The 15,434-nt window shown below is 46.4% G+C and overlaps 1 protein-coding gene across 1 annotated transcript in view; it reads right to left on the bottom strand.

The window, feature by feature from the left end:
- FBP1 (fructose-bisphosphatase 1) overlaps window positions 1-9,403 on the bottom strand; it is a 31,176-nt gene extending 21,773 nt beyond the window's left edge. Inside the window, exon 1 of the mRNA XM_004004092.6 lies at window positions 9,132-9,403. Within this exon, the coding sequence (XP_004004141.1) occupies window positions 9,132-9,301 (170 nt within the window). The 5' untranslated portion in view covers window positions 9,302-9,403. The remainder of the gene's footprint in view (window positions 1-9,131) is intronic.
- Window positions 9,404-15,434: the final 6,031 nt, after the last annotated feature.

Genomic DNA, 15,434 nt, shown 5'->3' with positions numbered 1-15,434 from the left:
AATCCTTTAGAAGCAATGCTGCTGCTGTTTAGTTGCTAAGTCATGTCTTTGTGACCCCATGGACTATAGCCCGCCAGGCTCCTCTGTCCATGGGGATTCTCCAGGCAAGAATACTGGAGTGGGCTGCCATTTCCTTCTCCAGGGGGATCTTCCCTATCTAGGGATCAAACCCAGGTCTCCTGCTTGGTAGGTGGATTCTTTACCACTGAGCCACCTGGGAAGCTCCTTAAAAGCAATACTCTCCTGCATTTTGATCAGTCATCATTCCATCAAAGGTCCCAAAGGATAGAGCCTTCACTATATAACCTGATGGCCACAGGCAGCAGCAGCAGGGAAAGGCAACAGCATCAAGGGCTTTCCTCCATGAGCTAGGACCCTAGACCGTGAGGGTTCAAATCCCAGCTCTGCCACATGCTGAACAATTCTGTGTCGACCTCTTAGCATCTCTGATCTTTGATAAAATCGGAATTTAGTGTATCTATGGCACAGTATGTAGAGAAGGAGTGTAAATGGGTTGACATCAGTAAAGGACTTAGAACAGAGACTGGCACCAAGGAAGTCGGCAGGAAACAGAATCCCACCCCTAACACCCCTCAGCAGGAATACAACCCTGCTGAGAAGCACCAGAAGGACCTGGGCTCAAATTCTGCCTTTTCCTCTTGCTGATTACATGATTTCCACCAAGTTGTCTCAGCTCCCTGATGGTTCATTTCTAGGCTTTGTAAGGACGAGGACTAACCCACCTGATGCACCTGGTTCATAGAAGCCAGTGGCAGCCATCACCGTTCTTAATGGAGCCCCACGTGTGGTGCTGTGTGTGCCTGTTCCACAGGAACCCACTAAGCACCAGTCGGCTGATGAGGGGGAGGGGAACTACTTCTGAACCAGTTTTTCAGGCAGCTTCTGGGAAGACAGCCAATGCAGAACAGTGTCGCAGACAGCTAAGCAAAAGAAAGTGCTCAAAGTTCACATTTGACTAACTGGGAATATTATTTCATTTCAGATACTTATGACATGTCACCTCAATTTTATTCATATTAGTTGGCCCTGCAGCCCAAGTTGTTCAAGGTGGCACAGCATTCTATCAAGGTTTATGTCTCCATGACTGTTCATTTTTAAATCCCTGATGGCACAAAGGTTCTCCGAGCTTGGGAAGAAAAAACTCTCTGGAGTTTAGGAAGAAAAATCAACTTGAGAAGCTGCTGTCTGTAATCTCTCTCTCGCTTGCTCTCTCTCTCTCTCTTTTTTTTTTTTTTTTTTTTTGGCTACACCATGCAGCAAGTAATCTCTCTTCCTTTATGCTTACTATATAAAAAAATATGAAACAGCTATAAGTCACTTTAATTCACATGGTGGGAAACTCTTTAGAAGGATAGGTTCATTCGACAAGTGTTTTCAAATCCTTAGAAATTTGGACTAAATATTAGCATGTTTTTCCTTTTTCATATTTGCATACAGTTTCTAGAGCTGTTTTACAGCCATAAAGTCTATGATTACCGATGGTCTGGGAAAGTCTCCTTTAACATTCCTGAAGCACCTCCCTAGATACAAGGACCAGAGTCAGGGCTACACTTAAGAAAACTTTCGATGACTTCCTTGATTTGCTAACTAACTAACTAGATCTTTTCCTTCTGAGGTCAGCATGGCCATGTAAAGTTCTTGAGTTAGCATGCACCAGAGCCAACGGGGAAGAGCTCATCTTCACAAGAAAAAGGGAGGCAGATTGTTATTTAACCCTTATTGCTAAAGCTGACGGTAACCAGACTTTTTGATTGATTCTGAAGTAAATGACCAACCATTCATCCAACCCAGAAAGTCCAAAGGTCAGATCAGAAATACAGTCTGCCCTGGGTATCCTGGGGTTTGCATCCACGAATTTTCACCTGTGGTTAATTGAACCCAAGATTACTCAGGGCAGACAGTACTCAGACATTTTATCTAAGGGACCTGAGCATCCATGGATTTTGGTAGGTGTGGAGTGTCATGGAACCAATCCCCTGTGGACATCTAGGGACAACTATACTTTGAAGAAGAGGTGCCAACCAGAGCAGCTTCAAAGGCTGCAAACCCCAATGTTGGCTTAAGTTCATGCCAGCCCAAAGTGTGTTCATAGTAAAGTAAAGCAAATGTTGCTCAGTCGTGTCCGACTCTTTGCGACCCCATGGACTATAGCCTACCACGTTCTTCCGTCCATGGGATTTTCCAGGCAAAATACTGGAGTGGGTTGCCATTTCCTTCTCCAGGAGATCCTCCCAACCCAGGGATTGAACCCGGGTCTCCCATGTTGTAGGCAGACACTTTACCGTCTGAGCCACTGGGGAAGTCAAAAGTGTGCTCATAGGATGGTATCAAATCCTCACAGAAATTAAACAGCAGAGCCGCCAATCTGAGCTCAGCTCCATCTCTCTCCAAAATATGCTCTTAAAGCCAGATGGTCAACACCGAAATCAGACTGATTATATTCTTTGCAGCCAAAAATGGAGAAGCTCTATACAGTCAGCAAAAACAAGACCAGGAGCTGACTGTGGCTTGGATCATGAACTCCTTATTGCCAAATTCAGACTGAAATTGAAGAAAGTGGAGAAAACCACTAGACCACTCAGGTATGACCTAAATCAAAGGGAGTGAGAAATAGATTTAAGGGACTAGATGTGATAGATAGAGTGCCTGATGAACTACAAATGGAGGTTTGACATTGTTCAGGAGACAGGAATCAAGACCATTCCCAAGAAAAAGAAATGCAAAAAAGCAAAATGGCTGTCTGAGGAGGCCTTACAAATAGCTGTGAAAAGACGGGAAGTGAAAAGCAAAGGAGAATAGGAAATATATAAGCATCTGAGTGCAGAGTTCCAAAGAATAGCAAGGAGAGATAAGAAAGCCTTCCTCAGTGATCAATGCAAAGAAATAGAGGAAAACAACAGAATGGGAAAGACTAGAGATCTCTTCAAGAAAATTAGAGATACCAAGGGAACATTTCATGTAAAGATGGGCTCAATAAAGGACGGAAATGGTAGGGACCTAACAGAAGCAGAAGATATTAAGAAGAGGTGGCAAGAATACACAAAAGAACTATACAAAAAAGATCTTCATGACCCAGATAATCACGATGGTGTGATCACTCATCTAGAACCAGACATCATGGAATGTGAAGTCAGGTGGGCCTTAGGAAGCATCATTAAGAACAAAGCTAGTGGAGGTGATGGAATTCCAGTGGAGCTGTTTCAAATCCTGAAAGATGATGCTGTGAAAGTGCTGCACTCAATATGCCAGCAAATTTGGAAAACTCAGCAGTGGCCACAGGACTGGAAAAGGTCAGTTTTCATTCCAATCCCAAAGAAAGGCAATGCCAACGAATGCTCAAACTGAGGCACAACTGCACTCATCTCACACGCTGGTAAATTAATGCTTAAAATTCTCCAAGCCAGGCTCCAGCAATACGTGAACCGTGAACTTCCAGATGTTCAAGCTGGTTTTAGAAAGGGCAGAGGAACCAGAGATCAAATTGCCAGTATTCGATGGATCACTGAAACAGCAAGAGAGTTCCAGAAAAACATCTATTTCTGCTTTATTGACTATGCCAAAGCCTTTGACTGTGTGGATCACAATAAACTGTGGAAAAGACCACCTGACCTGCCTTTTAAAAAACCTGTATGCATGTCAGGAAGCAACAGTTAGAACTGGACATGGAACAACAGACTGGTTCCAAGTTGGAAAAGGAGTATGTCAATGCTGTATATTGTCACCCTGCTTATTTAACTTACATGCAGAGTACATCATGAGAAACGCTGGGCTGGAGGAAGCACAAGCTGGAATCAAGATTGCTGGAAGAAATATCAATAACCTCAGATATGCAGATGACACCAGCCTTATGGCAGAAAGTGCAGAAGAACTAAAGAGCCTCTTGACAAAAGGGAAAGAGGAGAGTGAAAAATTTGGCTTAAAGCTCAACATTCAGAAAATGAAGATCATGGCATCCAGTTCCATGACTTCATGGTAGATAGATAGGGAAACGGTGGAAACAGTGGCTGACTTTATTTTTCTGGGCTCCAAAATCACTGCAGATGGTGACTGCAGCCGTGAAATTAAAAGACACTTACTCCTTGGAAGGAAAGTTATGACCAACCTAGACAGCATATTCAAAAGCAGAGACATTACTTTGCCAACAAAGGTCCGTCTAGTCAAGGCTATGGTTTTCCCAGTGGTCATGTATGGATATGAGAGTTGGACTGTGAAGAAGGCTGAGCACCAAAGAATTGATGCTTTTGAACTACGGTGTTGGAGAAGACTCTTGAGACTCAGTCCCTTGGACTGCAAGGAGATCCAACCAGTCCATCCTAAAGGAGATCAGCCCTGAGTGTTCATTGGAAGGACTGATGTTGAAGCTGAAACTCCAATACTTTGGCTACCTGATGCGAAGAGCTGACGCATTGGAAAGGACCCTGATGCTGGGAAAGATTGAGGGCAGGAGGGGAAGGGGATGACAGAGGATAAGATGGTTGGATGAAATCATCGACTCAATGGACATGGGTTTGGGTAAACTCCGGGAGTTAGTGATGGACAGGGAGGCCTGGCATGCTGTGGTTCATGGGGTCACAAAGAGTCAGACATGACTGAGCAACTGAACTGAACTGAACTGAACTGAAAGCCCCCCATGTTTCTGTTCTGCTAAATCAGGTCCTGGTTTTCCTTCTCTGCCTATCTCAGAGTGAATGTGTCAAAACCCAAAGGCCTAATCTTAAGTCACTTCTTCATACCCAAATTCCAGACTGTTGCCACTAACTGAAGGCTGGATAATATCTCCAATAGGATGCCCCTCTCACACCTCAAGTTCAGCATCTCCATAATGTTGGAATCATCTTCCTAGCCTTCTCTAGCCTCTAAAACTCAGCCCCTCCTTTGGAATTCTGGTTTTATTTTCACTGTTTTGTTTTTTAACATCACAGCCCTGATCTCAGTTGCTAGGATCTGCTCTTTGAGAACCTCCCTCACTATCCTTCTCCCCCAGTCCCCACTCAGACTTCTGCCAGGTCCCCCCATCTCCTCTAATTCCATAGTTCTGAATCCTGCTGGATTTCCGCGTCTTCACTTTCCCTCTTCTAACTCTGTGCTTCCAGTCATAGCTACCCCAGATGAATCTCCAATAGTGGCACTGCCCCACTCAAAAACCTGTACCTCTCTCCTTTGGTCACCCCCTCAAAGACAAAGTATTCACCCTTGCCACATAATGTTCCCCCAATGCACTCACAATTTAACATCCACAAATGCTCCATCACTACGTTACTTGAAGGGTTCCAGGTTTCAGTCAAACCAAATAAGCACCTTTTCCAGAAAGATCTTCCTAGCTTGTACCTTTCCTCAGACGGCAGCCCAGCCAACAGGCCTTATGACCAGCTTTGCCTGCCCACTACAAATGCCCATCATGCTGGGCCACCATCTCTCACATCCACATATTTTTGCCAACTGTACAAAAGTATCTTTCAGAATCTCTATTGCTGGGACTTTCCTGGTGGTTCAGGGGTTAAGACTCCATGCTCCCAATGCAAAGGGCCCAGGTTTGATCCTAGTCAGGGACCTAGATCCCTCATTCTGAAAGGAAGACCCCCTGCAGGTAGGAACCAAGATCTCGAGTACTGCAGCTAAGCCTGGAATCATCTTCCTACCTTTCTCCAGCCTCAAAAACTCAGCTTATGTGGCCAAATTTCTTTAGAAAAAATTCTCTATTGTATTCTAACTTTATACATGTAATATTTTCCCTAAAGCATAAGCTCTATATCTTTCTTATCTCTCAGTAACTTCTAAAATTTAAGAGAGAGAGCTCCAGGCTGTGTTTAAACTCCTGATCTGCCTGATGAGGAGTCAGGGCTGACATCCATAAACTGGTCCCACAAGGTTCTTGAAAGTCTGCAATCATCTTGTCCCTCTGGCTAGATGCCCTACTAGGGCAAGTCGGCAGCACTAACAAGTTATTTGCAGGTACGCTAGCCTTTTCATCCAGAATATCAAAGCCGATAATAAGCATAATTTGGAGCCCAAGTTAAGATCTTGTCTTATGGCCCCCTCCCCAACTACATATGATACAGAGACAGTCAAACTTACTTTCCCACAGGAGTACTGAATGTTCAGGTTCTACCCTTTCTCCGTCAGCCATCCACAGGACCATGTGAAATGCCCATTTCATGGGTACAATGCTCTTTGAAATAGTGAAAGACCAGTGACACGCCCAAATATACGGGAAATGTCAAATAGCTCATGTACAGTGGAACACTGTGTGTGCTAAGTCACTTCAGTTGTGTCCAACTCTTTTCAGACTTATGAGCTACAGTCTGCAGGGCTCCTCTGTCCATGGGATCCTTCAGGCAAAAATACTGAAGTGAGTTGCCATGCCCTCCTCCAGGGGATCTTCCTGACCCAGGGATAGAACCTGGTTCTCCAATGTCTCCTGCACTGACAGGTAAGTTCTTTACCACTAGTGCCACCTGGGAAACCCTAGTGAACAGTATGCAGCAGTTAAAAAGGAGGAGGTGAGTTTACATGCCCTGACACTGGAGGATGCTCATCATATAGAGTTGAATAGTGAAAGCAAACTGCAGAAAGGATGTCAAGTGTGATCCCATTTTGTTTGCTGTTTACAAACAGTCACATGGAAGTGCTTATCCATGTATAAATTTATATGAATATAGAGAAGTATCTAGTAAAAAAAAGAAACCCAGTAAATTATGAATAGTGGATACCCCAGGAAATGGGTAATGGTGGGTCTCACTTTTCCCCTTGTGTTCTTCTGAGTGGTTTGAATTTTTGTTGAGTAACATATAAAGGGTTTCCCTGGTGACTCAGATGGAAAGGATCTGCCTGCAATGCAAGAGACCCAAGTTCAATAACTGGGTCAGGAAGATCCCCTGGAGGAAGGCACAGCAACCCACTCCAGTATTCTTGCCTCGAGAATTCCACGGACAGTAGAGTCCATGGAGTTGCAAAGAGTTGGACACAACTGAATGACTCACACACACACACACACACGCACAACATATAAAGGAATTTATAATTATAGCAAAAACTATTTTTTAACCTAGTGCTTACAGGTGTCTAGTTTTAAAAATATACACAATTCATACAGCCAAAATTGGCACCCTTTGTCCAGGTTCAACTAATATCCCACTACCTATGGTCCCACTATCTGAGGTTACTTATAAGGTGGGAAAAAAAGAAATGAAGTCATTTAGTCATGTACGACTCTTTGCAACCCCATGGACTGTAGCCTGCCAGGCTCCTCCATCCATGGGATTTTTCAGGCAGGAGTACTGGAGTGGGCTGCCATTTCCTTCTCCAGAGGATCTTCCTGACCCAGGGATCAAACCTGGGTCTCCCTCATTGCAAGCGAACGCTATATCAGCTGAGCCACCGGGGAAGCCCTAAGGTGGGAAAGATGCACCTCAAAGCAGATCTTGCGTTTCTGAGTCTCTTTGGGGTTGTGAAAGGTGCTGACACATTTTTAAACAATACAAAAATGACAAGCACTCTTTTTTAAAACAGTAGGAAATCCTATTGATAGAGGAGCCTGGTGGGCTACAGTGCATGGGGTCGCAAAGGATCGGACATGACTGAGTTACTTTCACTTCCCTTCACTTTTTAAATAAGCCCCCTGGTTTTCAAAGTCAAGTAAAGCTGAGAGGACACTTTTACTTATTGTATGTTACATTTAAAGTAAGAATTTAATTGAATGTTTCCTAAAGTAAAGTCTCCTTAGACATGTATTGAGAAGGTCCATAGGTGAAATAGTAATGGAGTCACCACCTTCCTAACATACTTCCCAATCCCTCTCCCATCAGGGCCCAACTTTGCTTGACATCTGCAAATAAATGATGATAAACTCTTGCCTTAAGAGTCAGCTTGGATAGATTGGGAGTTTGGGATTGACATGTACACACTGTTGTATTTAAAATAGATAACCAATAAGGACCTACTGTATAGGACAGGGGACTCTGCCAATACTCTGTAATAACCGAAATGGGAAAAAATTTTTTAAAAAGATACATATATATGTATAACCGAATCACCTTATTGTACAACTGAAACTAGCAGAACATTGTTAATAAACTATACTCCAATATAAGATAAAAAAATTTTTTTTAAGTTAGCTCTACCAAGCCATACCGTAAAACCAAAGGTGAAGAACTGACGAGATAAGGAATCCAGGTTTCGGGGCTGGGCTTTTTCAGCAGCTATGAGCACTGTGTACAATGCTTATGAAGTGCTCCTAAGTATGAGAAATACTAGGAAGGAGTATGAGCAATCTGAAAACCTAAGTATCCTTCAGCTAAAGTGAGGACCAGTCTAAACATAAAATACTTGTGCACACCAGAATAAACCAAAGGGTATTTGTCTTAGTAACGTAAAAGCCTCACTAGAAGGTACCTGTTGAATCTCTGTGTCCTGTCATTCTTTTTCTATGCACAATGTGATCTGCAGACCAGCAGCCCTACTACCACAGAACTTAGAAATCCAGCATCTCAAGCCCCACCCCAGACTTTCTGCAGCCCCGTGCACACCAGCACTGAAGCCCTGAAGGCGCTAAATACTGCAGGCTTCCTCTCAGCCTCCTCCCAGCCTGGCTTACCCATTGCTTCTTAACAAGACTTGTTCAGGGTCAAGGAGATACTCAATTAGAAACCTGACTTGGGACCCCAATTTCTAAGGGAATGAAAGCAAAAGGATAGAAAACCGGAAAGGGAGGCACGGGGACCAGCACTTTCCCATTCGAGGCTAGGGTGGGTGTGGTGGGCAGGCCAGGTGCCCATGGGGCTAGTCAGTTTCACCAGGAGGAGGCCGAGAGAGGTGCCAAGGCTGCTCAGCCCAGGGGCGCCGGTTGCAGGGTGGAGGCAGGTATGGACTGTGAGACAGTCCCCCGAGGTGGGCACCCACAAGCTTGAGGGAGGGGGGAACTAGAGCTTGAGTGTGGTTTGAGCTTCTGCAGAGGAGCTACCAGAGACAGTGTGTGGGGATCTCAGCTATCAGAGAGACAGACAGACAGCAGGGGCAGAAGACCAGACATCGTACTGCCTGGTAGATCCCCAGCCAGAGAGAAAGAGGACTCTGCCAGGGTGGGGGCTGGGGGGTACAGAAGCCTGACTCACAGGTGCGCGATGCCCGCCTTGCGCACGGCAGTGGAGATGGCTTTGACCGCGGTGCAAAGCGAGTTGAGCAGCTGGGTCATCTCGCCCGTGCCACGGGCCTTCCTGCCCTCTTCCATGACGAAGCGGGTCACGGTGACGATATTGGTGTCGAAGGGTGCCTGGTCCGTCATGCTGGGGCCCGGTTGCGGCTCGCTGGGCGACAGGTGCGGGCGGTGGAAAGCGGTGGGACGCGGCCGCAGCACAGAGTCAGCGCAGCGGCTCCGGAGCGGGCCAGGTTCCAGTCCGGGGGCCGGTAGCCTATAGGCGCGGGTCACCGGCCTCCGCCCCCTGGAACACCTCCGCGCCCCGGACCCCGCCCCTCCGACTGCGGCCCCGCCCTCTCCGGCCCTGTATGACGTCCGGGATCCTCGTCCAGTCTCAGTTCCCCCAGCCGCAGGGGGTACCCCCGCCTCGTGCCCCGCCCCCACCCCCACCTCCGCTTCCTCACTGTCGCCGCGCCACGCCTCTGCCCAGCTGCCTCCAGCGTGGTAGAGCGCTACTCTGGGCCGTGGTCCTTTTCAGTCCGCACGACGACCTGGCCACGGAGGTGCAATCCTGATTCCCGCCCTACCACGCTAAGATAGAAAACGGAAGCTGGGAAGGTTAAGCGCGGTGCTCAGTGCAGCGAGGCTAGTGAGTGAGAAGCCCGCGCTGCAGCCCAGCTGCTCCGGGTTCAGGCTCTAACCGCTGTGCTTCCCACCGCCACAGTCTTCTGCTCCCTGCCCTCTATCCACCCCTGCTTGTCCTGTCGTCTGATTCTTCTGACCACCTTCAAGAGACTGGATTCCTCTGTTCCTTACTGTCCGATGGCTTGGTTTTGGATCCTTAATTCAGATCTGTTCTCAAGATTCCTGTAGTCTGAGAGCTATTAAAGGGACCTGTTAATGCGAGCTCCTGTGCCAAACCCACAGTAAGGCCAAACAAAGTGAAACAGTCTGAGTTTGGAGCAGAGAAAGGTTTATTGCAAGGCCATGCAAGGAAACAAGGTGGCTCGTACCCTGAAAAGCTTCCAGCTCCTCAAAGCATTTTGGCAAAGCATTTTTAAGGGCAGATTTGAGGGGGGCGGGGAGCCGCAGGGGGCAGTGGCAGGGGCTATGCGCTCATCGTCATCAAGCAGTTTCTTCATTTGGTGGAGGGGTGGAGGGAGGCGGATTCATGTCTACAAAATAACTCAGGAAACTTGTATCAAATACTGTTATCTATATTATCTAGGTACTTCAAAGAGGAGCTCATATGGGGGAAGGCCTCAGAAAGTCCTGCTGGTCCTGGGTAGAGACCTTCCTTTCCAGTAACTGCACTTGGCAGAGAAAATGTTCACAGACCCAGGAAAGGGTGTCCTGGATACCATACTGAGATCAGAGGCTCCGAGGCCACATCTGGAGGGTTTTGTAGGCGCATTGCTTCTGTCCTAAGGCAGTTCATGCACTTATTCATGGAACATTTACTGAGCATGTGCTATTAGTGAGATCTTGCTTTGAGAGCTAGCCCTTGTCTCCTTACAAGCACCCCAAAAGATGGGCCCTCTGAGTTCTGTACAATTTCTGGCAATTCTGGTAGGACATGTGCCCTGGTCAGGGACAAGGGGAGCTGGCCACACTGGAGTGAAGTGAACTAATTTGCTTCTGATTTTGGTCAGATTGTCCAGGTCCTCTTGGGCAGACATCATTCTCTTGGGTGTCTACTGGTTCAGACTGTTCGCTGGCTCAGTCTCTGTGAGCCAAGTGGCCACCTGCACAACTCTGTTCAATGCCAGTAGACTTCAGAGGGTGAGTAGAATTCAGAACTGGTGCTACAATGGCTGGGGTTGTCAGGATAGCCTCACCTTTTAGACCAGAATTTGAGAAGCACTCAGTTGGGCTTGGGTTTCTGATTTCACCCTGGGTTCCAGACCAGGTCCTGATTTCTATCACTGGGAGGTTGCATTCCTGCCACTAAGGAACCAGAGGTCTCTGTGAATGAGAACTCCCTTCCTACTACTGTGAGAGGTTGCATTCCTTCCGGTGGGAGACTGCAGACCTCTGGTTTAGAAGCCACCTTTTTCTGTGATGGGGGTGGGGGGCAATTTGAGTCCCTTTTCAATAAGAAACAAGAGACTTTTGCATGCAGGGAACACATGGGTGGATAAGGTTCTTGAACTCACCCTTTCAGGTGGCAGAAGCTGACTACTAAACTGGGGTTCGAGTTCTGAGGCTTTGGCTGCAGGTCTGGGTTCACTCTGGTTTAGAGTCATAGGGTTCTAGTTTATGTTTTGCCTTGTTTGTCTCGTCTTCAATGTCTGATTGTCTTATCTGTTAATAAATTAATTTAAATTGAGTTCCTTAGCAACCATAGGAAAATCTACTTTCAGGCTCAGGACAAGCAAACTCTGGTATCTATAACTCACATTAGTCAGCCCTTGAGAATGGCTGCCTTTGAGAGTGGCTGACTGTGGTACATCAGAATGGAAAACAACTTTTCTGTTCCCAATTGTTGTTCATCGGAATGTATTGTAAATTGGAAATCTTTTGGGTATAAACCCATGCAAAATACCAGATGGCGTTTCTCAGGAATGTTGCCTGGCCCCAGTCCTCAATAGAAAATCAAGAAAAGTGGCCAGAAGATAGGTCTCTAAATTGCAACACCGTCCTGCAGTTGGATCTTTATTGCAAAAGATTAGAAAAGTGGAACAAGATCCCATTAGTACAGTGCCTTATGGGGCTGCAGCAACACCAAACTCAGCCCAGTCACCAGATCTGGAGACCAGCTACAGGAGTGGTGCCCACCACTGACCTACATGGGATTCCATAGAGACTGGGCAGGGCCCGACTTGAGCATCATCAAAGTCTCCTACTTAAAGGGACGAAGGCTGCTCCCTGGAGACCTATAAATGGGAAAAGTCAGAAACACTCAACAGGAGGCAATGAAAACCCATCAACATTCTTAGAGAAGGTAGAGAATGCCTCTGACAGTATACAGCTGTTAGAGATGCCCCTGAGAGCGACCCAGTGGTTATACTTTACACCTCAGAGTGGCCCCCAACATCTAAGGGAAGTTGCAGAAAGTAGCAGTGGGTCCAAATGCCCCCAGACTGTCACGTGGTGGGTATTTCTGTTGGGAGTGTTCAATAACCCAGATATTGGCTGAGGAACAAAAGGAGGACAAGCAGCTAAAGAGACAAACCACTCTCCTGGCTGTTGCCCCCTAGGGCACACTGAGTAACCCATGGCACTGACGGATGAATGCAGGTGAATACGCTGAGGGACCAAGGTGCAGGCCCAATCAATGTGCTTCCAGCAAGAAGGAAGACAGTAGGTAAAAGGGAATGCCCCGATCAGCCTCTGTGAAGCAGAGGAGCACTGACAGGGACTAGGGGCTCCCGAGTTGGCTCCTCGGGGTATAATCCCGGTCTCCCCAGAGCAGCCCTGGGTTGTCTAAGAAGTGGAAGAAGAAAAAGTAGAATTTTTAATAGTTCTTGAAGCCATTTCTGCTCAGTCTTGACCACCTTGAAGGGAAGAATGTTCCAACAGGAGTGTGCTGTTAAAGGGGCATTGGGCAGACCTAACAGGAGGTTCTTTTTTAGAACCATTGGCATGTGAAATGAGACCCTTCAAGTAAAAGTCTCTGTAAGTTTTGACCTAATTGAAACCATGCAACATTGATTGGGACTTGAACCCATGTGCCAGGACTCAAACCCAGGTGGAAGCCAGATTGGGACTTCAACCTACAGGCTGAGACTTGAACCTGGCTTCTTTTAAATTGAGATCACACATTTGATGTCTATTGCAGAAAGAATTCAGTAAGAGACAAAGTGAGAGGTAAGAAGTGGATTTATTTAGTGAAAAAGACACTCCACAGGCAGAGTGTGCCATCTCAGAAGGCAAAACATGCCAGAATATGGCATGGTTAATTTTTATGGACTGGGTAATTTCAAAGGCTAGAGTGGGAGAATTATTCTAACTAATCCTGGGGAAGGAGTTGGGGATTTCCAGGAACTGGGCCACTGTACACTTTTTGGTCTTCTGTGGTTAGCCTCTGAACAATCATGGCACTGGTTAGTATGTTATTTAGCATGCTAATGTATTACAATAAACATATAACGAGTCTCAAGCTCTACTGGAAGTCAAATCTTCCACCATCTTGGACCTAGTTGGTTCTAATCAGTTTTTTTATTTATTTTCATGTCCTGTGGCTCTGTCAGGCTTTTAAAAGTTGTGCCTTGTCCCCTTCCCTCTTGTTTCATTATGAAAGAAAGTCAAAGTGAAGTCGCTCAGTCGTGTCCGACTCTTTGCAACCCCATGGACTGTAGCCCACCAGGCTCCTCCACCCATGGGATTCTCCAGGCAAGAATACTGGAGTGGGTTGCCATTTCCTCCTCCAGGGGATCTTCCCGACCCAGGGATCGAACCCAGGTCTCCTGCATTGCAGGCAGACGCTTTAACCTCTGAGCCACCAGGGCTAACTATTTCATTATAAATGGGCATATATCTCAGGAGGGAGGAACACAGCTTTCACTAGCCCTGGAAGAGGATATAATAGAACCTGAAAACTTAGTGGCCCTTATCTTGAGAGTCCTTTGGACAGCAAGGAGATCAAACCAGTCAATCCTAAAGGAAATCAACCCAGAATATTCACTGGAAGGACTGATGCTGAAGTTGAAGCTCCAATACTTTGGCCACCTGATGTGAAGAGCCGAGTCACTGGAAAAGACCCTGATACTGGGAAAGATTGAGAACAAGAGGAGAAGGGGGCAACAGAGGATGAGATGGTTGGATGGCATCACTGACTAATGGACATGAATCTGAACAAACTCCAGGAGATAGTGAAGGACAGGGAAGCGAGTGTGGTGTGCTGCAGTTCATGGGGTCACAAAGCATCGGGCATGACTTAGTGACGGAACAACAACTTTAGAGAAAGTAAACCCAGCTCTATGGTCTCTAGGTCCAGTAGAAACAGCTAAAAAAGGGGGGGGCTTTAGGAGTCCTACTTAAGACTTTGGGGCCCCTTAAGAGACTATTCGACTATTTCCAAACAATTGGATTCTGAGGGGGGGAAATAATGGCCTCCATGCCTTAGAGTGGAGTTAAGGAATTTCTTAAACCTAAGGAGGATGCTTTAAAGTTTTTGTAAATAGATTATCAAGATGGGAGGCCACCTCCCTGTTGCACTAGCTGCCTTGAGGTGTGGGGGAACAAGCAGAAGTACCTTCATTTCACGGGGTGGGTGGCAGGGGTGTTGAGTGATCACCCAGATTGCTACTCCTCAACTTCCTGCCTCTGACACAAAGCTGAGTGAGGAAATTGGTGATCACTGCTTGTTCACAGGAGGAAGAACTGTAACAAAGTTGGTAATGCCATACACATGCCATTTACATCTACAGTGTTGTGTGAGGTCAGTGTGTTTTGTGATGATCGAGGAGGAGAAATCATTGCAGCCAGCAAGGAGCAGCTCTGCCGGGCACAGGTGTAGGCAGGAGGGAGAAATCCTGTTTGTGGAGGTGCCCACTGTCCTCCAATCATGCACCTTCCTGACTCTGGCTAACACCCAGGTGAAGAGTTTATGTACTCTGACTCAGAAAAGAACTAGTCACAGTCAATAACATGATGGATGGGACATAACTGTGCAATAGGCAAATACAATCTGAATCTCCGTTTCCATGTCCTTTTCGCCCCTTACTGATAACAAGGGAACTTCCTTCTGCTTTTGTATAAAAGCAACAGTTGTTGAAACACAACAGGACCCTGTAGGGCCCTCCTGGATACACATCCTTTCCATGTCCCCCATTTCTTGTTGGTAGGAAGAAAGCTTCAGTCAGTCTCCTTGACCTTCCCTGAATTCCAAAGGGCAGATTCAAATAGTTGTTAATCAAATAAGGGAGGGAATGCAGAAACAAAGGAAAAGCAGTCAAGAAATAATAGTTATGACAAACCTAGACAGTGTATTAAAAAGCAGAGGCACTATTTTGCTGACAAAGTTCTGTACAGTCAAAGTTATGATTTTTCCAGTAGTCATGGATGTGAGAGTTGGATGATAAAGATGGCTGAGTGCTGAAGAATTGATGCTTTTGAACTGTGAGGCTAGAGAAGACTCTTGAGAGTCCCTTGGGCAGCAAGGAGATCAAACCAGTCAATCGGAAAGGAAATCAACCCTGGATAGTAATTGGGAGGACTGATGCTGAAGTTGAAGTTCCAATACTTTGGCCACCTGATGTAAAGAGCCATCTCATTGGAAAAAAAACCTGGTGCTAGGAAAGATTGAGGGCAAGAGAGGATGAGATGGTTGGATGGC

The sequence above is a fragment of the Ovis aries genome, chromosome 2, assembly GCF_016772045.2.
Source record: "Ovis aries strain OAR_USU_Benz2616 breed Rambouillet chromosome 2, ARS-UI_Ramb_v3.0, whole genome shotgun sequence".
Lineage (NCBI taxonomy): Eukaryota > Metazoa > Chordata > Mammalia > Artiodactyla > Bovidae > Ovis > Ovis aries.
The sequence above is the reverse complement of the archived record's forward strand: the minus strand, read 5'-3'. Positions and strand labels throughout refer to the sequence as shown.